Raw genomic sequence first — 25,784 nt, forward strand, 5'->3', positions numbered from 1 at the left:
TATGCGGGATGCTGCGATTTGATTTTGCATCTAATATGTGTAATTATTTCGGCTTACCAATTGAAAAAAATTCATATCGCCTACTAAATAACAGCTTCAAAACTCGCTTATCAGAGTCAACTATTGCGGAAATATGCACTGTATTTAGTAAATACGGCAAGGGAATTTAAACAAGAGGAATAAAAAGTAATATCGACGTGGTTCAGAATATAAGTACAATCCAAATAGATTTTTATTAAACTTAGATTGGTGCCTAAAAAAAAGTATATAAAAATGATATATTGATCAACAGGGTTATGTTCATCGGCGTACTGTGAATAGTGGGAACAATTTTTTTTGGGTGTCTCTAGTGCTAATTAATTAAATAATTACCATCTAACAATAAGCACGTCTATCTCTACCTCAAAAGCCGGTAACACACCTGTAGCTCCTCTGGTACACGGGGTGATCTCTTACCATCGACCCGTACACGCGTTGCCTTGTCTTTTCCATAACAAAAGAAAGAAAAAAAAAATCTTCTAGGAAAATCTATCTTTTGAAAATTGAGATCGACTATCCAGCAGACTAGGCAGCTTTGGATGCCTTTTTTAATTTTGTCTTAAGTAAATGCAAAAAAAATGTAGTTATCTCTAAATGCGTTCTTAGTGTCCAATTTATTAAAATAAAATATAAACCATTACTTTTAAAGATGGGAAGCAATGAATATTTAACATCAAAATTCATTCGTTATTGGCTGACTTAAAAATACAACCATATCAAACTACTATTAAACGTTCTATAGGAACTTAATGTATGCTACACTAAGATTTTTCATATACATGTTTTCTACTTGATTATTATTATTTATAGCCTTTACTAAAAAACGGAGGCATGTTAAGTCCATGGACAATAAAAGTCCCTTAGTCGGTCCACGTCTTAATTGAAAACTGCCCGCAAAACGTTTGAACTTTCGACGTTATTGATAAATGAAAACTGTATTTTTTGTATAATCAATTGAAAAATAATTTCAAAACTACAAAAAAAATCTTTTGTTTTTTTTAAATAACATTAAACTAGAAATAAAACTCAATAAACGTATTGTTGAAATATTGCTATAATTTTACAGTAGGCCCTAAGTATTTACACAATTGCAAAATAAACCGACATACCTACATATATGAACAATGCTTTTAACTAATTATTTGACGTAATATTAAATTCGAATCCGCATTGTATTATAACAGAAACGAAGCTAATATTTCTAAAAATGGCTTTATAAATAACCAAACTTGAATACAACAATAAGCCTACCATTATCATAATGACAATGAAAAAATATCCAATTTTTGGGTCAACAGGTCTAATGTTTTTCACGGAATCGCTATACATTTTGTATTATTTTAAAAGCTTTTATTTGTTCAGTTTATTCATTTTTTTTGTTAATCTATGCATTTAATTAAATTAATTAGATTTTTTTCTCTTTATGTTTTACTCCAAATCAATTCTCACTGACTTAAATGAAAGATTAGTTACATTTTAAAAAATGGCATTGGAGAAGGTAGTATAAGGACCAAAAGGAACTGACGTTTCTTAATGAAGGATACATACAATGCACATACAGATTTTTTTTTTAGATTTCTATCTATTACTTGTATAAAAATATCTTGCGTCGTGGCGGTTATGGTTAATATCCAGTTTTATACTCTAAACAATAATCTACTTATCTATATATATAAAAGGACTTGTCCTCACTGACTGAGGTAAGACGCACGCACAGCCTTAACCGCTGATGGTAGGAACGTGAAATTTGGACAAAAGTTTACTTTCGTAATTTGGACATCCACTAAGAAGGGATTTTGAAAAATTTTAACCCTAAAGGGGTGAAATAGGGGTTCAAAGTTTGTATGGAAAAAAAAATAAATCGGCACCGATTCTTATAAAATTTGTAATTTAGATTTTTAAAAGTATTTAATTGAACACGTGTTTCATCGTTTTCTAGAATTCTCCCCCTAAGGGTGCAAATAAGGGGTTGAAAGTTTGTATATGTTTTTTTTAAATCGTCACCAATTTTCATAAAATTTGAAATTCAGACTCTTAAAAGTATTTAATTGAACACATGTTTCATGGTTTTCTAGAATTCAAACCCTAAATAAGCTAGCGAAGCTGCGCGCGTCCGCTAGTATATATATAAAAGGACTTGTCCTCACTGACTGAGGTAAGACGCACGCACAGCCGTAACCGCTGTGCGTAGAAACGTGGAATTTGGACAGATGTTTACTTTCATAATTTGGACATCCACTAAGAAGGGATTATGAAAAATCTTAACCCTAAAGGGGTGAGATAGGGGTTGAAAGTTTGTATGGAAAAAATTAAATCGGCACCGATTTTTATAAAATTAGAAATTTAGATTTTTAAAAGTATTTAATTGAATACGTGTTTCATAGTTTTCTAGAATTCTTTCCCTAAGGGTGCAAATAAGGGGTTGAAAGTTTGTATGGACAAATTCTTAAATCGCCACCGATTTTTATAAAATTTGATATTTACACTCTTAAAAATATTTAATTGAACATGTGTTTCATGGTTTTCTAGAATTCACCCCCTAAGGGTGCAAATAAAGGGGTTGAAAGTTTGTATTGAAAAATCTTTAAATCACCATCGATTTTTATAAAATTTGAAATTAAGACTCTTAAAAATATTCATCGAATACATGTTTCATCGGTTATTAGAATTCACCCCTAAATACGCAAGCGAAGCTGCGCGCGTCCGCTAGTAGATTCATAAAATTATGTTATTTTTAATCATTGAGAGTCGGGGTTTGGTGAACGAAGTGAGCAGGACGCGAAGCTCACTTGTATATTTTTATTTATTTTCAGGAATTCCTATATCTTGTATCCTATAAGGTCGCTAGAGGGAATCTAAGGAATATCACTATCTTTTCCACCAAATACGTAGGCGGCGTCAAGTCTGCCATTCAATACTCAATATCTTGAAAATTCGGCAAAAATGCGGAACGGCGAGTCTAAATGTGTAGAATATGGGATACAGCATTACGCTAAAAAGAAATTCTAATCTTCATATATTTTTATTACATTTTTATAATTAATTTAAAACATAACAAATTATTTATTATTACTCAAATATAATATATTTATTATAACCACACAGATTATACAAACCAATAAAAAGTAGGTATATTATAATAAGCAGGTACGTAGTACACAGGATAATAATAAGGATAGAAGAATAAAAATGGATATATTGTCTTATTGTTTCTTTTCACCCCATCTCTATTTGTTGTTTGTAGATTCACGTTTGGACAATTATTCAAAAATATTACAATAACAATAATAAAAAATACAATTTTTATACTCATTCTACGACAAAATAGAAAAAAATGTGTAAGAAAATAAACAAAAGAAAAAACAATTAAGAAAACAAATTTTTTACAGTGTCATTAAAATGTCATATTATCGACACTTAATTATAATGTTTATTGGATTTCCGGACCTACGCCGCTCTTAATTAATTAAATATAAATACCTTTTACCTTTCTTTACCACTAACGTTATGAAGAGGTCTTAAAACAATTATGCCTGCGAAATATTCATTAATTTCGGAAACCTCTACCGTTGTCTTTAAAAGCTTTATTTTATGTTTGGAATATAAAATATACTTATCATCTGAAATATGTAAGTAAACTGTAATATAAATTTTAACTTCACGCTGTATCCCGATTATAACAGGATAGTCAGGGAGAAACTCTTCACTCCAATGAACACTCCATTCCCAAAGCAAACGGCAAACTTGGTGGAACTCCAAGCCAGGTGCTCCCGACCTTGAAGCTAATTCTGTTAGCGCTCTTGGTCTTACAACGACGTCAGTTAGATAAAAAAGAGGGTAATTTGTCCCTGAAAATATACATGTGATGGTGTGAAGGTGACAAGGGCGTCCTCTGCGGGACTCGAACCCAGGTTTGCGGTCATCTCGCGGGCTGGGAGCCACACCGGATTCAAACCCTAGATGCCGCAATGCGATGCAATAAATTAACTTTTACTTATTTTTATTGTTTTATACAAATATCCTTCTGTGGGTGAAATTTCAATGTATTCTTAGTAATTGTGTTTTTCTTAAAACAAATACATACACTAATATAGTAATGGTGGATATTACTTCAAAACTTTCATTAGACATTAATATTAATTAAATATAACATATGTACTTAGGTAATATTTTGACAAAGAATATAATGCAGCACGAGCGTGCGCTACATACAAACGCTCTCTACTCCTTCACTCTCTTAGCCCCATGAGAGACCACACCGAGAACAGAGACCATTGTAATATGAATATTATACAAAGTTTTGTTTACTATTTCTTAATTTTCTTAATACTTATTATTACTTAAAAATTATATTATACTTTTTAATAAAAGTTATACGGGTAATGTAAGTAAAATACGTAAATAAGAAATAATAATTGATTCCCTCGAGTGGAGACTGAGCTCACAACCCTCACGTTCACACACTTCTGCCACTGCGCCATGATGTCCTCATACTAATTAATGGCATCAAAAGTAAATATAAAAAAAAATCTGTATATTTTTCTGACAATACTTATTTCTCATACAAATCTCAAATTTTGTCATTTTACTTTATTACACCGGGTTATGGCCTGTATTAATGAAAATTCAATAAAAAACACAATAAAATGTCTTTATCACTGATGTATAAAATACTGTTGCATTATTTTTTGTATTATACCAACATCGGCTATCGTTCTTTCACAATACAACATTCAGTATTGGCCCAGTTATAATTACTAATCTTGCAAAATTATCTCATGGAACGTATACAAAGCGCCGGTTCAATTCCGGATTCCAATTTAAAAACAATATGTGAATGATCTCAAAAATGTATAATATAATGGACAGACGAAAATATTTTTTATATTAATATACTCTTTATATTTAATTAAAAATAAAAGAAATATATAACACTTTTTGCTTAAATAATAGCTCTAAAAATTATGTTTATTTCTTTTATTATTCTATTAATATTGGTTGTGATAATATGTTATAAATGATATTATAATAAGACTGTATTTAATATATTTTTTAAAACTCTTATATTTTACTTTTAAGCGAAAGTTTAATACTACATAATATACTTACTCTATAAATTACTACGGTTCAGTCTAATATAGTAAAGTTAATATAAAAATTAAACTTATAAAATGTTATTGTAGAATTATGCAAAGTAATGCTGTGTAGTATGTAATTAATTAAAAAGGCTGTATAACGAGAGATCTGTGCTTCACTGTTTAACAACCACATGGACGACGCGCATGCGTCGCGCGTCTGCCCGCGCTTTTTTTTACGCGCCAATTTTTGTGAAATTTTTTAATTATAATCTGTGTTTACAAATAAATCAATAACAAATAAATAATATTTAAAAGGAAATAAAAAACATTTTTAAAAAGATAAAATGGTTATAAATAATAATATTTTTTGTTAAATAAAACGCAGTGATATATTTTCGAACGACATTTTTAACAAGAGAAAAACAAAATGGAGTATGAAACAAATAAAAGGACTAAATGGTGTATGTATATAAAATTAACGACTTTAAAAACAGTTTATGCGGGTTTGATATTGACTTATGTGCCAGTTTTATGTGACAAAGGTAAGAAGATTTATTACTAAAAGATTTTTAAACTTAAAATCTATACAAATTTAATATTAAATTTAATTGTTTGCTCATAATAAATTATTACAAAAATAAAATAAAATAACTAAAAATTATACCAAAGAAAGGCAATTATATCATAAAGCTGAATATAATTTACATAATAAATGTAAGGAAAAAAAATGGAACATCTAGAATAATCATAAAAATGGAATAAAATTAAGAGAAATTTAATTGGCGAACAATTTGGCATTACATAAGTTATTATATCACTATACATAATCAATGTCGTGCGATCGCCACGCCGCGGTAAGTCTCGTAATGTATTGACAATTACTGTTTCACACGGTTTTATGTGGAACTAGCACATGCATGTATGTGCATGGGGTATATGATCTATTTCTTTTTAATAATTCCTTCCATGATATTTCTCTTTTCTGGTCGAAACCTGGTTGGTTAAGTTCAGTCACCCACCACGCAACATTTCAATAAACTCGGATAGTAGAGTGTCTTAACATTACTACATTGTGTAAAGAATGTTTGCATTACAGACGGTATAGAATTAGCATAATTTTACATTTACACATTTTATTATTATATAAAAATTAATCTTTATTTTATAATTCGTTTAATCCTAACAGGAATAAAAAAATATATATGTCAGTAGGAGTACCTTTGTTAATCTATCTGTGTTTACAGAGTTGTGTTCAGTGCAATTAAAGTAATATGCAAAAAAATATAAATAATAACACTACCACTATACTATACACTGTACTATATATTCGTCTTGCTTCTGTAGCATAACCATTTTTTCTGAATACAGCAGGGTAGGCATAGGGAACCTTGTATTAAGACACTCCTGCGTGTTGAGTGGAAGAACTGTACCCAGAACGAGGAAATGAAAATTAATTAATTTCCCCTACATACACTACGATAGTCTCTATTAACATTTATTATAATAGGTGCTTAGGAAGACATCTATCAGTTCATACCAACCTTCGATAAAAATACTAATATCCGCATCCGGGTATGCTTTTCTTTATGCATTATAAAAAAAAACACGTTCAGAAAATATATGGTGTTGACGTAAATTGACATACTATCAGTGTACATACGAACTATTAAGGGCATATCCTTATGAGACAAGTTCTATAATTTGTCCAATAAGTGATTATTGTGATTAATTATTATTTTTATATGATGACTAGCGGCCCGCTCGCGGTTACACCCGCGTGAACTGTGTTATTATTAATTTCTGTCTCCATGACTACGTCCTAGTGACGTTTATGCAAAATTTGAGACTCGTAGCATTTGTAGCAACGAAGTTTCATACAAACTTTCGACCCCAAAAACATCCCCTTAGAAGTCGAATATTGCAAATTCCCGTCTTAGCGAGCACCTACGTCCTATAAGTAACTCCTATGCCAAATTTGAGATTCCTAGCACTTGTAGTTTCTGAGATTTCGTGATGAGTGAGTGACCTTTCGATTTTATATATATAGATGACCGAATGTGGGGAACGGAGTATCTTAACACTAACCTAGTGTACCTACCCTGCCTGCCCTCTGGCTACCCTGCTGTGTGCGGGATACAGCGTGAAGCTGTTTTTATTTTTTATTTATAATTAAAATGAACTTACTCTATATATTTTTTTCTTCATTTTAATATAACAAACTACTGCTTAATGCTCGTAGTTCGATTACTCGACTGCAATATCAAAAGAGGATGATGTGTTTAGCAGTATGTATGCAAGAGCTATGTATGCAAGAGCAAGCTAAATACATATCATCAATCGATTCGTCTCAATTTCGTTCATATATTTATGCATAACCAATATTATATTGGATAGATATAATGTTATAGAGATAATATGAGATTATACTCGTATATCAACAATCCTTTCTATTTTTGAAGTCATTTAGAGACGTAATATATTATTATTAACCGACTTCTGTAAGAAAAAGAGGTTATCAATTCGACTGTATTTTTTTTTTTTTTTAATGTTTGTTACCTCATAACTTTTAACTGGGTGAACCGAATTTGATATTTTTTTTTATTTGAAAGGTATAGCTTCCTGAATAGTCCCATTGTTTTTTGGTCCATGTCTGACAATGGTATCCATGAGAAAATCACATAAGTCTTAAATTTGCATTAGGCATGTGCGCGACTAATAGCCGAATAACTCAATGTCGCGCCAACCGATTTTGATGATTCTTTTTTTATTTAAAAGGATACACTTCAAGGATAATTTGGTGAAAGTTTGGTTAGGTTTCGATTATGGAATCCGGAGAAAATTGAGAAAGTTTGTTTTTTTGGTAAAAAATTTATTATACTGTAATAGTTACAACCAAAAACTTTTTAAATTGATGTCAGAAGTGAAATTCCTGATGGTTGCATTTCTTTTCAACCAACCTCAAAAAAGAGGATGTTCTCATTTTCAACCAACTTCAAACAAGGGAGATTCCCAATTCGCCCGAATACTTTTTATGTATGTTCTTGTTAATATACCAAAATGTAACTTTGCACAAAAATAATACCTAATTAAATGAATTTTTACATAGGACCATCACAACCACTCGTTGAGAACCACTACCACCACCATCACCACTCGTTTAAGAAGCATCATTTTAAGATGTACCCATCACTTAAAACCATAAAATAAATTAACTTTTAACAAAAACAAAAACCGACTTCTAACAACGAACTAAAAAGTGAAAAATAATTTTACAAAGATTTTATAATTTTGAAGTCGGTGTCAAACTACTGCTACAACACCTTTACTACAATATCTAATTACTAAGCCTGTTTGTTTTACTTGGCACCGACTTCAAAATTATAAAACCTTTGTAAAATTATTTTTCAGTCGGTTTTTCTTTTCGTTAAAAATTAATTTATCATATAATAGTCGTTATTTGCAACTTTATTTTTACTTTAAGACGTAAAATAGTCAATATATATTTTAAATACATTAGAGTCGTCTGTGCATTAGTTTAGCGTATAAGTTTAGTCCAAGCAGGTACAGCTGCGAGCGGAACACTGTTATAAAATAAAAGTAGAAGGTAGTGACCGTGTCCGTGACACTACCTTCCTTTGCAATAAATAATTAAGCTATAATAATATTTACATTGTAATTCAACAATAATGAAATTCTTTCGTAAATGTCAAAAGTCCGATTCATGCTTGCCAATAGACCTATTATATGGATTGACTATTACGAGAGGGTATTTCGACATTGTCTAATGTTATTTCGTTATATAATTATTAGCAATCCTATAAGGCTTTTTATTGTTACTAAACCGATATTGTGTTTTCCATGTATTAGGTTATTGAAAATGAAAATGAGCTTATGAAATGTGGAAAATTTTTAATTAAAAAAAAAAATTATTATATCTAATAATTATTTAGATATAATTATTAAAAATGTTTATTTGTCTAGGTGTTAGGAGTCGTACGACACCTACCCTTAAATGTACAGGAGACGAAATTGTTGTTACAATTCAGATTGTTTGTTGTGGTTCTTACGAGCTTTTATTATGCACATACTATCTAATTGAAAAAAATTAATATAATAATAATAAATAAATATAAATATTTTCCTAGGTATATATCTCTGGGTGTCTAAAGAGAATTCCTATATAAAACGTATAATAAAGTAGTTTAAATTGCAATTGTGTGATAATCGATCAACATTTTATTACTCCGCATGTATTTATTATGCATAATGGCCTTATATGTCCTTTGTACCAACGTGAGCGGAAAAGTAAATAATGCTCAAGGGCTCTTCGGATTCAGTATAATCCTTTTTATATCAATTTTTTTCGCCAGTCGTTGAGCAAAGGTACAAGCGTGACAGATTACAAGTTCGATTCCCCCTTGAGGAAATAAATATTTCATGTCTTCGCTCTGGTGTCAAAAACGCGGCATTGAATTCCGCCAATCAACACGCCATGCCTCCAGAAATCGGTACAAACTGGGGAATGGAGTGTTTTAGCACTAGGTTCCCTCTGCCTATCCTGCTACATGCGGGATACAGGGGTAAAACTGTGAAAGAAAAAGAATTTCTTTACTCGCACCCATGGTTAAATAGAAATAACTAAGAGTTGAACATGGCTTATAACACACTCTTACATTCTATCAATTCAAAAGAGTAGTTCCTGAGATTAGCGGGATCAACCAAACGTATTTTAACGTTAAACGTATTTTCACGTATTTTACGTTATATCAATCTTAATATCATAGTTTCAGATATTTTATAGTATTTTGTTGTCACGATAATGCAATTATTATATGGCTCGTGCTTGTACCAAATATCGTAAAAAACTGTTGCAAATAGTTTTTCATAGTTATATATTTAGAACCATGAACTAGATCTTATCCATTCATAAATGTTTACTATTAATTTTTTATTATTTCTTTTTTAAATCTAACAAATTCCCCAGATTCCCAACAAAAATAATAATAGCTATTTTTTTAAGTCGGAATTCTAAATACATACGTAGGTATGTATTGACGAACGTAAATGGTCATCGTAGTCGTTCGGAAAAAGTGAAGGTAATCTCAAAAGAATTATTTGTCGTCATTTTTATCCACTATAAACAATGGTTTCTTATTAAACCATTACATAATACAATCCAGTCTTTTTTCCAATCGATTGTTTATAAAAATCGCTTTTACGTTTTATTTATTCATTTGTGTATCTAATATTTTTCTAGTAAGTATTATTTACACTTCTTGTAATATTTTTTATTTAAAACTAGTACCTACCATACCCCGGCCTTAGCTAGACACCCACACTACGACCCTTAATGATCAGAGAATAAGGAATAGCATAATTTGGTAGCTCTCCTCAGCTTCGAGAGAAAGCTAAGGAAGGACAATAATATAGATTTTTTGTCCCCTGAGTGAGAATTGAACCCACAATCGTCATTACAATCAGACGTTGAGTCACGACGATGATATATTACTACTTATGCGTATGTTTTATGAGTTTTTAAATAAAAACGATTTCAAAGTAAAGCGCAACACAAAACTGACTAAGTAGGTATGTAAACCAGTAAACATGAACCAGAATTTTGAAAGTCGGTTAAAAAATATCATCGGTCCGCGAACACCTCGTAACGTCTGTAACGGTAGTATTGCATAATTATAATCTTACCAATGCATAACAATTTTAATGAACTTGATCTTTATTTATATCTTATACATTTTTTTTTCTATTAAACGCTATTTAAACACCTTTTTTATTTATTGTATTTATTATATTATTTGTTTAATTGTCCATTGATGATAGTTATTTTTCGTTGAGGTCAGTGTCACCATATTTTAATAGCAATTAGCATAAATCACGTTTAAAAAATATTGGATAATAAATTAAGAAATTACACAGAATTTAATTTAAAGTAGGCCTAATATATTCTAGAACTATGATTCCTCTTATTTTGAAATCTTATAATAATTTGAACGTAGCGGAATTTGAATCCGCGCCTCTTGGCAACTGGCCAACCGTCACCAAAAGACGCAGGTTCAAATTTTTATCCGTTTTCTAAATAAGTATTTTTTTCCTAAGTGTGGAATAATCTTTTAAAAATGTGTTCCTCTGCTTATTCTGTTATATATGGAGTAAAAATATAATGTACCCTAAATAAATATCTAAATATCTAACAGACAGTAAATGTTGCATATTCACATTCCATTCTGATTAATTTTTATAAAAATCTTTTTAAGAAAAACTCATGGTAGCATTTTATATCTCTTTTTTTATTTCCCACATTTTGTTAAAACAATTGTTTTTATTACAATCTTTAAACAAACACCTCGTAATAAAGAAACAATTTTGAAACATCTATAATAAGATACGAATATTACTAAATTATAATTTTTGTAATACATTTCTTAAGATCCACTACTGAATTCTACGTTAAAATTCTCACGATCTAATACGTACACAATATTTTAATTAATCACCTATTTGTTCGCTCAGATAGCAAATTAGTTTATTATTCCATTTGCTGAATATCTAATTTTATAAAAATATTATATTTTTTTTGGAAATTTTAGAAAATATATTTTTTTGTTAAAAGTTATTAGCTTACTGTAATTTAAAAATTAATTCTCCTTTGTAGGTCATCCAACAAGGGTTTTGCGAATTCCGTAAGCTTTACGGTATTATATTCAATAGGTATCTACTATCAAATTATTATACAAGTTGGAAGTATCTGCGCTCCTTTTATGGGACCTTCCACTCTGTTCACAGTTAGATAATATTACAGAAACTTACATAATTATAACATTTTTAGGAGGACCCTAGGAACTTACAACTTAGTGTTGAAACACTGCATTTTCTAATAAGACACTTCCGATCTCTACTTTCCGCCGAATTCCATTACCGTTAGCAGATCAAGGGAATGATAATATTAAATATTTACTTCCCCGAGTAGGGATTGAACCCCTAACTGTCCGGCTTGTACGTTTCTGAACGTGCGCCACGATATCTTCATAAATAATTTCTGAAGTTATTTCAATTAATTAAGTATATTACTTAGCTTGAAATTGAAAAGCCTATTTAAATAAAATATATTCTATTTTAATAAAAGATAGTGTAAAATAACATTTTATCAATTTTAATTAATGACTTACGTTATTAGATATTATTATTAAAAGTACCTATTAGTAATAAGAAATTTATGAGACTATAATTTTATTAATTAACATTTTGTATGTCTCTTTATTTACTCACGCGTCACGCACAGTAGACAGAAATAATTTAGTCATAAAATTAACAACAGAAATTAGAACAATCTAATTTATAATAATATGATTTATTCGTGAAATACAAACCTACATTAGAAATACAAATTTTACTTACAGGATTCGAACCCACCGCCCCCAAACCCGTTGAGTCCGGTAATCACTAATATACTATGATGGTATCACATTGTCATTTGCTACTATAATTACACGTTACGTTGATGCTTGACCCTACGTTCTATCTGAATACAACTGATTGTGTGTGAAGATAGAAAAATGACTCATTTAGGTACTATATTACTTACGTATATTTATTTATTTCTTTTAAACATGAGATTTTGAATTTCAACTCGTAAGTCTTCGAATACTTTTTATATAATAGTCCATAGTACCAATTTCTGGATTGTAGGTCAACGGGACAACTTATACAACTTATAAAAGTTGACAAACTCAAGTTTGGGGGCAATGTGCACTCATTTTGTATGAAATTCAATTTAAAAATGTTAAAAAATTCAATGGTATGGAAAAAATGCAGATGGACCATATTATGTCTATAGAGCTATCAAAATTTACATTATGTACCTCTCTCTGTATTTATTCAATATTTATACAATAAAAACATCAAAATTTGTTTCTAATTTACAATGTAACGTTTTAAATTTTTATTAGGGTCAAGACAAAAATTACACCTAAATCATATTGTTATATCGTTTTTTTGCCAAAGATGGTATGTCCTAGAATAATTAAATCATACTTAACACGCACAAATATAGTCATCTGAAGGTATACACTTATACAATAATGTCAAGGATATACTAAATATTAGCTGCTTTGTAAAATAATAAACTATAAAGAGAACTAAATACAAAAATTATATCGCAAAGATATATCTTAAGACTGAACCTAACCTAAGTATTTCAGGAAATAAACAACACGTGATTGATTCACACGAGATTGCGTGTTTGACGTGTAATTACAACATACCTACTAACCTTTGTTAGGTTTAATATCAATTAATATTTCATATATCGATCATGATAATACTAATTATGTATGATAATTATGATTTAATAATAATTTAGACAAAGAGTTATATCATATTAATAATATTTGATCATGCTCTTAAAAATATTATTTCTTAAGCCTGTTAAATATCTGTAGGCAATAAGTATACCTATTTACAAATTCCATGGTGTACCATCAAATTGTAAAAGTAATAGTAAGGAAGAAAAGGTGTTGTAACACTCCATTCTCCATTATATGACTCGGGTTTAATGAGTTATTCTCCTTTCCTTGCTCTGGAAACAAGACAAAAGCGAAGATTACGCGGAATGTATAACGGAGTGATCCAAATTGCGGTGGAAACAGAAACATCTACGTCTCTTACGTGTACCATGAGTGGTTATAGTATTTATTGTATTTTCTACTTTCAAAATCACCATACCAGATTTGTAACATTTCTTTAAGACGTAACCTTAATAAAATTATTAAATAATTATTATATATATTTGAATATGTAGGGGGAGTTTCAATATTTCACCCACAGTCATAGTCAGTGTTTAGACACTTTACTACAAAAATAAGAATATATATATTATACAAAGTATGACATGTACAATGTCAGAGGTTTTATATTAACTAACAAATTCCAAGTAGGTAATTATTGTACTGGACATAACGTCTTTGATAATTGTGTATTGATGTTTTAATAGATTTGCAAAAACCTTCAACGTAGGTGCTAAGTTGTAAACTATAATTCGACCCTAAAAATCATTAAAATACCAACACAAGCAAAATTTCAAAAAAATAATTATGAAAAAAATCTGTGGGCAACAGAAGTGTATTAATGGAAATGGAGTAAACCCTAGCTTCCCAGGCTCCCTCTGACTCCCGTGCTATAAAATATCAAATTTATTAAATCAAATATTATATACATATATTGTATATACATATATAGAAACAATAAAATTACCTTAATCCATTCTCACATAATAGCCGTTATTATGGAATGCTTACAATTTGTCAAGACAATCCTCCAATAACCTTGGTCATTACAAATGAGTATAGAGTGTGCGTTTATTCATCTTCGAAGTCATTAAAGCTGCTGAGAAGCTTTAACGATCGACATACAGCTTTTGTGCATAGTGACGTAATTTTTTGATAAATTATCATTACAGTTCGATTTTTTAACAGTTTCTTAAATACTGGTTTTTAATAATAGTTTTTGGTTGTACACCGTTCGATTCTCATTCGAAAATCCTTACTGCCTTGATATACTAAGTGCAACGGTAAGTTCTGCCATTCAAAAGAAAATGTCTCGAAAATTAGGCGGAGAGTTGTTGGAGTGTCTTAGAGAAAAGGCATACTCATGCTTACTGGCACTGATCTAAATAAGTCATGTATTCTTTATTAACTTTAATAAATTTGTAAAAGATTTAAGTTTCTCTTTGTCTATCTCGAAGATATATCTATACTCTTATTTGTTATTTCAAACTAAAATAAAGTTCGAATTTATATTAAGATTAACATTATAGCTAAAGATAAAATGTTTGACCTTATTCAACAACCAACGAACCGGTAGGCGTGATTCGTGAAAAGAAGCCGGACCAAGTCTGAGACGGCTTACTTTTATGACCAAAATACTTGCAATGGCCCTTTTTAACTTTTTCCTTCATCAAAACTACATGCAATAATGTTTCTTAAATATTTCTGAGTTCATGAACTTCATCGTTCTTTTCGTCATAAATAAAAAAACTGCTCGTGCTCTACTAATAATACTATAACTAGAAGATATATCAAAGTACTTTAAATTATGCACTATAGATGGGACCGTGCGGCCCAACGGTACAATGTTCGATTGTAAAACGGATGGAGTTGTAGGTTCTATTCTCACTTGTTGAATTAAGTTATATTTTATTCCTATCTCTGGTAACAAGGTCTATGGTGAAGCCAATAGTGCTTGACTAAATAAAAATGTATGCCGGTATACACGCAATTTTTCGAAAATTTGACTGAAATTGGAAAATCGAATATCTTTACCCTACCTCCCCTATCTCCCCCCTCTGCCTACCCATTTTTTTTTAATCATCGAACTCAAGTCTCGCCAAGTTCAAATATTTTTTGTCATAATCAAGTTAAATTTTAAACTGCGGTTAAGATAAACACCGCAACATTCACCAAAATTCTGTAGAAAGTATAAAAAAAGCAAAAACTAGTGTAATGTTGTAGAATTTAAAAACTATTAAAAATCACATAACAATAATAAGAACCAAAATCTCACAAATATGTAGAGATATCAAACATCGAAATCTGCACTTGCATCTAGTGGCAAGGCTCTACCAGTTCCATATTATGTTGTATCATCGCAATATACCGGTATAAAATGCTGAGTAAGGAATTTACTTTTCACAAAATGTTGTTATTTCTTAACGGTTATTATATTATTATATATTCAAATATTTTTTTTATTTCTATACTGACTGTTAGTGCAACGGTTGTGGGTTCGATTCCTACTCATGTTTATCAAATGTTTTACGTTTCCATTTCTGGCGTTCTTTCTGGCTCATTATTCATATGTTTTTTGTCATAATAATCACAAAAATAAAAAAATAAATACATAGAACTTTAGTACTAAATTTGTATTTTAGAGAAGGTTTATTTGGTGATTTAAATTTAAAAAAAAGATTTTTTAACAACAATTTGGGCACAACAAAATAAAAGTAAAAAATTATATAATCAAAAATGGAACTACTTTTTTGCCCAAATATACCATGAACCAGAAAACAATACAAAAAGCGTAACAAGAACTACTTTATAAGAGAAAGTTAAAACTTACAATTTCGTTATAAAGGCTAAGTGACCTGACGAAAACTAATGAAAGTGGTTGAGGTGCGGGTTCATTTGCATACGATTTTATCTTGATTTTAATTTTATTTTAGACAATAATGATTATATATTGGTATATTAATTTATACAAAAATCGCATTATTTAATACATGTACATATATTTATGTTAAAACTAGATCCTGCTAGACTGATTTTCCTTGCAAAAAAAATCGTATTTTGAAAAAGCAAACAGACACTTACATCAATTTTATTTAGCAATTCATTATTTAATATAATAGCTGGACTGTTAGTGTCGTTCCTCAGATTCAACCTTCTTTTTTTATATTTCAATGCAATGTTACTTTTGTTAAGGACGCTTTTTACTATTTCTTATAGTTTAGCTGGGCCACTGTGTTTTCTATATCAGGTTAAGTCTTCAATATCAAATATAGCTTAGATCCTGCCTATGTCAGATTGCTTTACAACTAAAAGAGTCCCGAAACTTTCGAAATCTTCAAATCCTCCGTGTAGTAGTTCAGAAGATCTAAGTGTACGCAAAGACAAACAGACAGCAGACAATAATTCGAAAAATTATAGATTCGTATTCGATTATTAATTTTATATTACCCCCAATATTTTATTCGTAAAAATATTTAATGTACAAACAGACTTTTTAAATTTACGTCAGTTTACATCCATCCATCCATCAGCCTTTCAACGTCCACTGTTGGACATAGGCCTCCCCTAATTCTCGCCACTCCGTCCGGTCCTGCGCCCTTTGAATCCAGCGGATTCCCGCTGTCTTTTTAAGGTCGTCGGTCCACCTGGTTGGAGGGCGGCCTGTGCTCCTTGTGTTTACATACAAAACTATTATTATCATAAAAATAAAAGTATTTATATAAATTTTTAAAATAAAATGAGCATTTTAATTAGTGCAAAAGAGAGACACGCCGATGGCACATGAAACAGTGTATGCAGTAGCAAACGCGATAACTTTAGATTCGATTACCAATTAGATATTAGTGACATTAAGTAATTTATAATTGTTTCCTTGCTTGTAGCTGAAAGAATACCTATAAAAAGCCTCATAATATACATATAATAAAAACAATGTCAGTAAAGCACCATTAATATAAACGCGGCTACGCGGAACTGCGTATGCCACTTTTACAAGAATTTCAATCGTTCATAATTATATAGTAAGTATGACAGCACATAAACGAAGTGAATACTAGAGTTTTTTTTTATTTATCACAGAAATTATGTTTTGGTAGACGGAGCTTTTCTTTATTTCTCTTTAATTCTACTATCATTTTGAGGTCATTTGTGGTGCGAGGACAAAAGCGTGTAAACGTGACAGCTTGTGGGTTCGATTCCCGCTCGAGGAAATAAAGCACTTAATATTTTCATTCATTCGATCTGATAACGAGGCAAAGCGTGGCGTTAAGTTTCGCCACTCAACACGCAACGCCCTCAATAGAAACAGCGTATAAACACAAAATTCCCAGGTTCCCCCTGCCTTTATCTTGTAAATAAATATAATATATTCGCCTAAAGCATCTTACGAAAAAATATTTAAGCTATTGTGACTAACATGCCGAGTTTCCCAGTAAGACTAATAAAAATATTGCAAGAAAAATGAACAAATAAATCATAAAGGATTTCTTTACACTAAGTTTAGCTATAGGCTATTGACACACTAAAAGACTAGGTCAAGTTTGGAATAAAGTAGTGAATAAACACAAACTAAATATAAGTAAATAATTGTTGCTTATTTACATACAGACAAGTCCTTGCTTAGATCTCAGTATAGGCTGAAATATATATTTAATTAGTAAATGTTTGTTAATGAGGCTACTATTAGCATTGTGTATTTATACTGGACAACTGTAATAATGGACACGGTCGGTCTGGGCAAAATAAATGTAATTTTTAAGTGTTTTGTGTTTCGGGATTTGAAATAAGAGATTTAATCTATCTTTGTCTGACGAAATCAGTTTTTTTTTATAATATGTATATTACATTCATTATAATATGCTAGTAGTTCCTGAGATTAACTAATTGGTCCAAACAGTCTTCAGCTTCAGTTTTTTAAAGTTTTTCAGAGTCTGTTATTCTATATTTTTGTTTTCCTTTAAAAGCTGGTTGGCAGATAACGCCTTCTATTATTAATCCTTTACAGTAGATAATAAATTATTAATTAGTTCCAATTAGTAGCAAGCATCTTTTAAAAAAGGCTTTACGGGCCTATTAAATGGGCAACACTTTTATACTTAGAATTTTATATTTCACACTTATTATCTATTAAGTCCAGCAATTCAATGATAAAAGACTACTAAAGTATAAAATGTCAAAATAAATAAACAAAAAAGAATATCTGTCCAAAAGGTAGAAAAATCCTTACATTTAAAATTAAATAGTAGAGTCAATGTTTCCCAACGATTAACCATAGTTGTTTAACCATTCCAAAAAATAATCTCAAAACGTCTTGTAATACAAATCTCGTTCTATAAGTCAAGGTCGCCTATGTGTAATAATGAGGTGCTTTCGTAATTATATTCGAATGATGGGCAAATGTTTTGGTATGTGGAATTATAAGGTCGATCATGTATTAATAAAAACATATAATTGGAACTAATATAGAATTATTATGAGAAAGATGTCCTATATATAACAACGTTAATTAGGAAAGCTTCTTATACCTACCGTCCTAGAATATTTGAAGGATAAAAATATTTTTAATTAAGAGCATTTCTTACAGAATAGCTAACATTGTATTATTATTTAAGATTAATATAATAAATATACCCACTTATAGCTATATACATATACGACAATAGATTTTTTTTATAATAAACAAAAAAAAACAATTTGAAATAAGCAATGCAATTAATATTATATAAAACGTAAAGTTAGATCATAAGCAAACCTCCATCCCTAGTCCATGACCGGGGATCGAACCCACCACGTGTCGCCGAGATGATGAGAATTAGACCCTCAATCATCTATACTAACAGAATCAAAAAGATAAATAGTACGATTTAGTTGCCTAATAACTCCTTGTTCCAATATTCAAATAACAGCCGTGATTCGCTCACGCATTAACACACTGATTCTTGTCTCGTGAACGCTTCGAAATCATTTGCATAATTTAGTATTAGATTTAAGATTATGTCAATTTTTATTTATTTTTTATCAGCTTCAAGCTGTATCCCGCTCACAGCAGTGTAGGCAGAGGGAACCTAGTGTTAAAACCGTATCCGGTTTTCCACATAATTCTGGAAGCATTGCTTGTTTAGTTATTGCTATTAAATGAATATAATCTAGATTTTTTAAAGAAAAATACTATAAATTTCAAAAATAATTGCCATTTGTTCATTGTTCATTTGATAATTAATAAAGTGAAGTATTTCTCACGAAGATTGGTTCAAGTTGTACGTTGCGAGATGATCATCCTCTATGATACAATACAAACAATACGTTATATGATACGAAGAATACGAAATATCGAAAAAAACAATTTTCCCCCTTATTTAGAAAGCTACCGGGTTCATTACCAGGATGTTTCCCCAGTCACTTGCAGTATAGGATATTTTGTGAAATAATTACTTTTTTTAGCTTCATTTCCCGCCCACCTCCAATTTTTGAAACATTATGTGTTGAGTGGCCTACCTCCACGGCGCGTGTTTTTTTCTTATCTGAGCAGGAGAATAACAATAATTTATTCCTCCGAGAGGAATTCGAACCTATAACCATCGCGTTAACAACCAGACACTATGCCGCCCCACGAGCTCATTTTAAATAATTTCTTACGCACTTTCTAGTCTTACATAGTGAAAAAAAATTATAAGGATAAGTAATATAAAAAGTATTATTATATTTCAATTTTTCCTCATTGAAAAAAGTATACAATGTGTTTTTTTAATGTCACATAAGGTCACAATCAATCAAGTGAAGTATAATTTACTATAAATTGTTATATAGTCTCTATAAAATAATAAATAATGTACGCCATAAAAAAAATCTCGTTATTTCTTCCGTGAGTGTTAAAATAGAGGCCAGTCGTGGCGCAGGGACACATGCGTGAGACTGTAACCGAATGGATCGTGGGTTCGATTCCCAAGTGTGCAAAGAAATAGAATATTTTATATTTTAATTACCTCGGTTTGGTAACCTCCAAAATTAGGCGAAAATTGGGGTACGGAAGTGGCTTAGCTAGGTTCTCAGTTTTCCATTGTCTACTCTGGTATAGCACATAGCAGAGTAAATATGCACAAAACAATATTAAGAATCATAAAAGAAAAGAAGTATAAAAATGCGTAGCGTAAATTAAATTAAATATTGTAGAAACATTTGGAGTATATTGTAAAACATCTATTACCACTTCTTAAATAACGTAACAACATTTTTATATTATTTTGTATTGCATTAAAATAATGATATTAGGCTATAGCTAACGTGACCATTCTTTGTTCAGCTCAAAACAGGATGTCGGTTTTAATATATATTTTTTTTTACTATTTATATTTTTTGTGGACTATTCCATTTTCATTAGACGACGTGACGTTAGAAACATGATTAAACCTACTAAACTAAATATCGAAAATCGGGAAATTTATACGTCATGCCATGTTTCAGGACACCGGGCCACACAAGCTATAAACAGGACAGTCCCATTCAAAACGGGACGTCTGGTCACATTAGCTCTAGCATATCTGGGATCATTGAAACAGCTGGGCTATTTAGTGTATTGAAAAATAAATGCATTTCACGCACTAGTTGTGTAGAGACAATCGTACTAATTGTATACAAAGGGGCTTGATGGACGGATAGTGTACGAGTATGCAATGGTAGAAATGTGCGAGTTGCATTGCAGTGTTGTATAAATAGATTTTACTTTTAGGTTTGTTATTGTGACTAAAACATTTTAGTCCAAGTTCTCAGAGCCTGACATTTTGAGGATTGTTAGTCTAATATGTAGTTAAGATGGTATGCGTACTTTCTAACTTAAAAGTGGAGCCCTATAAGAGGTGGCACCAACCAAAGGCACACATTCTTATAGATGTATGGATAGTTAGTTCTTTTAATTTGGACATGCGCTAATTTCGGTTACAGAACTCCATACCATTCGTGCCAATGACTTCGTCTCTATACCCAGTTCCGATCATTGATTGACACGTCGTAATTGCTATGGTCTCTCTTGACTTCAACCTGATAAGATCAACTTCTTTCGGTCCCAGTATCCGTGACTGACGTTTCATGCTCCCATCTCGATATTAAAGTTAATCTTAAGAGTTTTTTGCGTAATCCCCAAATCAACTTTCGCTTGACATTAACTAACACTAATTTAACATATTCGATTTATTGTGTAATCGTCTTATTAAAATCAAATATGAGATACTACAAAAATATAACTCCCAAATTACACTTTTTATAATTTTAAAGATTTAGATAAGTCACATTTTAGATAAAAACCTAAGTTAAAAAGTTGCTCGTTTTTTTAAATGTATAAAGTATTGAAATATTTACTATTTTAATTTCCTCGCTCTGATAATGAAGCAAGGCGTCTTAATGGGTAACGGAGTGTCTTATCACTACGTTCAAAGTTCCCTCTGCCTAACCTGTTATATTCGGGATACAGCGTGAACTTAAAAAAAAATATATACCTACATTTTCTTTTCAGATATATCCCGACCACTAACATACGACTACATCTACAACAGTACCAACTACGCTCAGCTCCAGAACGTAAAGCAAAATCCTAATATATATAATCTTAATAACAATAATCACACCGAAACCAAAGGAACAGAAGAGTTCAAATTCATAGATAAGTATGAAACAAGCAAGCCTGACGACCTATTGGTGGGTTTCGCGCATGACCCATTCAGACAGTCCATACCGGTGGCTGATTATATGAAAGGTGTAAGGTTTGTATTTTTATTAATATACAAGGCTAGGTAGGCTTGGGAAACATGGGAACCTAGGGTTAAGACATTCCGTTCCTCATATTCCACCGAACTCTTGAGACATTGGGTTTTCAATCATGAGACTTTTGCCTTGTAACGAGCGTGAGGAAATAAAAAATCAATATAGATTTTTTTTCTATCAGATCATGGACACAACAATTTAAGAAAAACAGTCTTAATATATTTTTACTTTAACCTATTCTTCTTTTATATATTTTTTCATTATTATTTATTTCTGTTGCTTTATAATTTATTTTAAAACTGTACAACAAAATTCCAGAACAATGGATCCAAGCAAAATGAGCAAGGATCGTGGAAAGCGGGGTGTTTTTCATCTATACAACATGCTGACGTGCGCTACTGGGTGCGACCCCATCAGCTATAAGGGCTACGGGTGTTACTGCGGCTTTCTGGGCTCTGGAAGACCTACTGATGGGATTGACAAGTAAGAATATAGTTGCTCTTTTTATACTTATTAATTATGACAGAGAGAGTGCAGGTCTAATTGAAAAGTATATTGGTGGATATAATGTCTACTAATAAAATAAAGACATTTTAAAAGGAAATTAACGAGTCCGTCATTGCCCAGCGGTGTGGTGACTAACTACGACACGGTTGTGGGTTCGAATCCCTAGGATAATTTATTTGTTGTCATAATTTCTTCCTGAAAAACCTTTAAAAAACCTTTAAAATTCTTACTCTGCATAAAAATAAATAAATATTTTTTTCCAGCTGTTGCCGTTTACACGACGAATGCTACGACAACATATACTGTCCGGTCAACACTGTTTACTTTCAACCGTACTACTGGAAATGCTTCAACGGAGAACCATATTGTGCTCTAGAGAACTATCAAAGTAGAAACAGAGTGTCTAACTCCTGTTCTGGAAGGTTGTGTGAGTGTGACAGACGCTTCGCGATGTGTGTCAGGAGGTACCGTTGCCCTAGAGGCAGGACTTTCTGCAAATCTGACCCTTTGAGGCTTATACAGAACATATTGATGTTTAAATAAATCCATTTTTTTTAAATAAATAAAATTGGATTTAGAATCGAATATAATTTCGTTTTTATTGTGATAATAATTGATTAGTAAAATAATTAATAGTTTCGTTTTTATAGATTTTTATTATTTGACAGATTTTTTTTATTTTGATTTTCAATTATTTTTTTTTTTATTACTTTTTTTTACTGGAAATGCATTGATGGTGAAGCACACTGCTTTAGAGAATATATTAATGTATAAGTAAATCGATTTTTTTCATTTTGATACTTCAAACCGAATGAAATCGATTCTGGGATCAATTAGAATTTAGTTTTTATGTGATAATATTCGATGAGTAAATAAAAGCAAAGGTTTTATTATTTTAATTTTTTTTGTATAATTGTCATTTGTGTATTTAATTATTAAAAGTAAACCATTAATTATAGGGTCTACTAAAATGTAAAGTCTATCAAATATAACCTTAATTATATTAACCTAATCTAGATACACTTGCCTCGTTGTTTTTAAGAAAAGGACACAAAGACTAATCTATAAGTTGCATAACTTAGTTGTATTAAATATTAAACCTACTTAATAAAAGTCAACCCATAAAAATTTAAATGTTAATAATATTATAAATACTTTATATTTTTTAAAACGTCAGTCATAATAAATTTATTTTAATAAATTATTTGATAATTGACATTTTTTTGTTATTATTAAAGTATTCGAAATATATTTTGATAATTGTAAAACTTTTATTTAAATAACGATTAAGTGCGAGTTTGACTCGTCCATAGAGGACTCCGTGTACCTACCGATTAGTACCTATTTGAGAATTATAGTCAATGGGAAGTATAATTTACAAAAGTTGACAAACTTAGATTTGCACATCATTTCGTTCATCATTTGATTTATTTTTGTGGGCTTACGATTTAATACAACTAGTTTCAATAATGTTACCAATAATTATAAGATTTTTTTTAGAATAAATAATGTCAATAATAAGGTTTAACAATTTAAACCTTTTAATATTAACGTAACGATACTGGAACCCGTGATAGCGTGCAAGAGGTGCGAGATTGAGACCCGCTACGTTTAATTTTTTAAGTTTTCTAAAATATTTTCGTAAAAATTAATAAATTTTAAAAAATATAAACAAAACAAAGTAAATACAATATGATAATTATATTATTTTTAGATTAAAAAATGAATATCATGGATATTTACGAAATAGTAAGTTTTCTCTTGATCACTTCATTTGTATATTAATTTGATTATTATGTAAATACAATGTAAATATTATAATGTAAGGAAAAATAAAAAGTGGATATTAGTATATTATTTATAGGTTAAGGTTTCATAAACACAATTGTATGCTTTAATAAAAAAATAAATTTTAAACATTATGTTTGGTTAAATATTCCCTTAAGTATACTTACAATTTTTTTAACTACACACGTTTCCCGCGTATAGGGAGTCACCTCCCTAACCGTAACCTAATCCGTTCCCCACTTTCCACCAAGTTTCTGAGGCATGGAGAGTTGAGTGACGGGAACTCAAGAGTTGAGCGAAGCCGTCGTGGCACAGGGGCATAATCGTGTGACTGTAAACGTGAAGGTTGGTGGTTCCACTCGCACTCGGGAAAATAAATAATTATTATTTATAAATATTTTCATTTTTTTGCTCTGGTAACAAGTTTTTCCACTTAACACGCAATACCTAGAAAATTCACAGGTAGGGAAGTGAGTATTTTAACACTAGGTTCCCTCTGCCCACTCAATGCGGGATACGGCCTGAAGCTGAACGAAAAAATAAAAATGCAACAGGACACATTAGTACCTACTAAGGCTACTTTTGAGTATTAAATATTATATTTACGTTTAAAATCGATCGTGTAAATGATACACACAGTTAATAACGTTTAAATCAAGTAAATTTCTATACAACGTTTATCATTCACTACACACAAATTCCATTCATTTTCAGTCATCACCAATTTTCACGCTCGATGCAATTGAAAAATCAATTAAAATCCACTTTAAAAGTCATTTTGTAAATTAGATAAAATTGTGAAAACATTCTATAATGAGAATATTTCTTACTTGAACAGGAAAAGTGTAGGATTTTCCACGATGGTAGTTTACAAGGTATCTTTATTTTATCTTTAATGTGATTAAATTTAATTAAGGATAATTAAGAAATATGTGAATAGAGGCCGTCGTAACGCAAGGGCTTAGGCGTGTGACTAAACGCGACGGCTGTGGGTTCGATTCCCACTTAGGGGAGTGAGGTATTTAATATTTTCACTTCCAAGATGCAGTAATTCGGCGGAATATGAGGAAAGGCAGTCTTAACGGGAGCGGAGTGTCTTAACAATAGGTTACAACGATACTTTTAAAAAAGTTACATTACCAATGAACTTTCTCTCAAAAGTATTATTTTAATTACTTCTGTAAATGTAACTCATTTCACCAAACTTTTATTTTACGCCAATTTTCTTTATTTTTTTATTTTATTACCGATACTGATACTTCAATATCAAACGACACCTAAACAACAACAATTATATGTATTGACATAAAAAAGCATGGGTAAA

At 30.6% G+C, this 25,784-nt stretch overlaps 1 protein-coding gene across 1 annotated transcript; it reads left to right on the forward strand.

Moving 5' to 3' along the window:
- Positions 1–5,300: 5,300 nt before the first annotated feature.
- On the forward strand, positions 5,301–24,551 carry LOC146540108 (uncharacterized). Its single transcript, XM_085207333.1, has 4 exons — positions 5,301–5,659; positions 21,918–22,164; positions 22,484–22,648; positions 22,936–24,551. The coding sequence occupies exons 1-4, from the start codon at positions 5,545–5,547 to the stop codon at positions 23,213–23,215; spliced, it is 807 nt and encodes a 268-aa protein (XP_085063459.1). The 5' UTR covers positions 5,301–5,544; the 3' UTR covers positions 23,216–24,551.
- The last annotated feature ends 1,233 nt before the right edge of the window (positions 24,552–25,784 follow it).

This window comes from Heliconius melpomene, chromosome 3, assembly GCF_056956725.1.
Source record: "Heliconius melpomene rosina isolate 202511_hmr_F chromosome 3, ASM5695672v1, whole genome shotgun sequence".
Taxonomy (NCBI): domain Eukaryota; kingdom Metazoa; phylum Arthropoda; class Insecta; order Lepidoptera; family Nymphalidae; genus Heliconius; species Heliconius melpomene.

Bases quoted from the DNA above. Each gene is read 5' to 3' on its own strand.
- LOC146540108 (XM_085207333.1), top strand. From the start codon at position 5,545: ATGGAGTATGAAACAAATAAAAGGACTAAATGGTGTATGTATATAAAA. The intron at 5,660-21,917 runs GTAAGAAGATTT...TTTTCTTTTCAG, and splicing joins GCCAGTTTTATGTGACAAAG to ATATATCCCGACCACTAACA. The intron at 22,649-22,935 runs GTAAGAATATAG...ATTTTTTTCCAG, and splicing joins CCTACTGATGGGATTGACAA to CTGTTGCCGTTTACACGACG.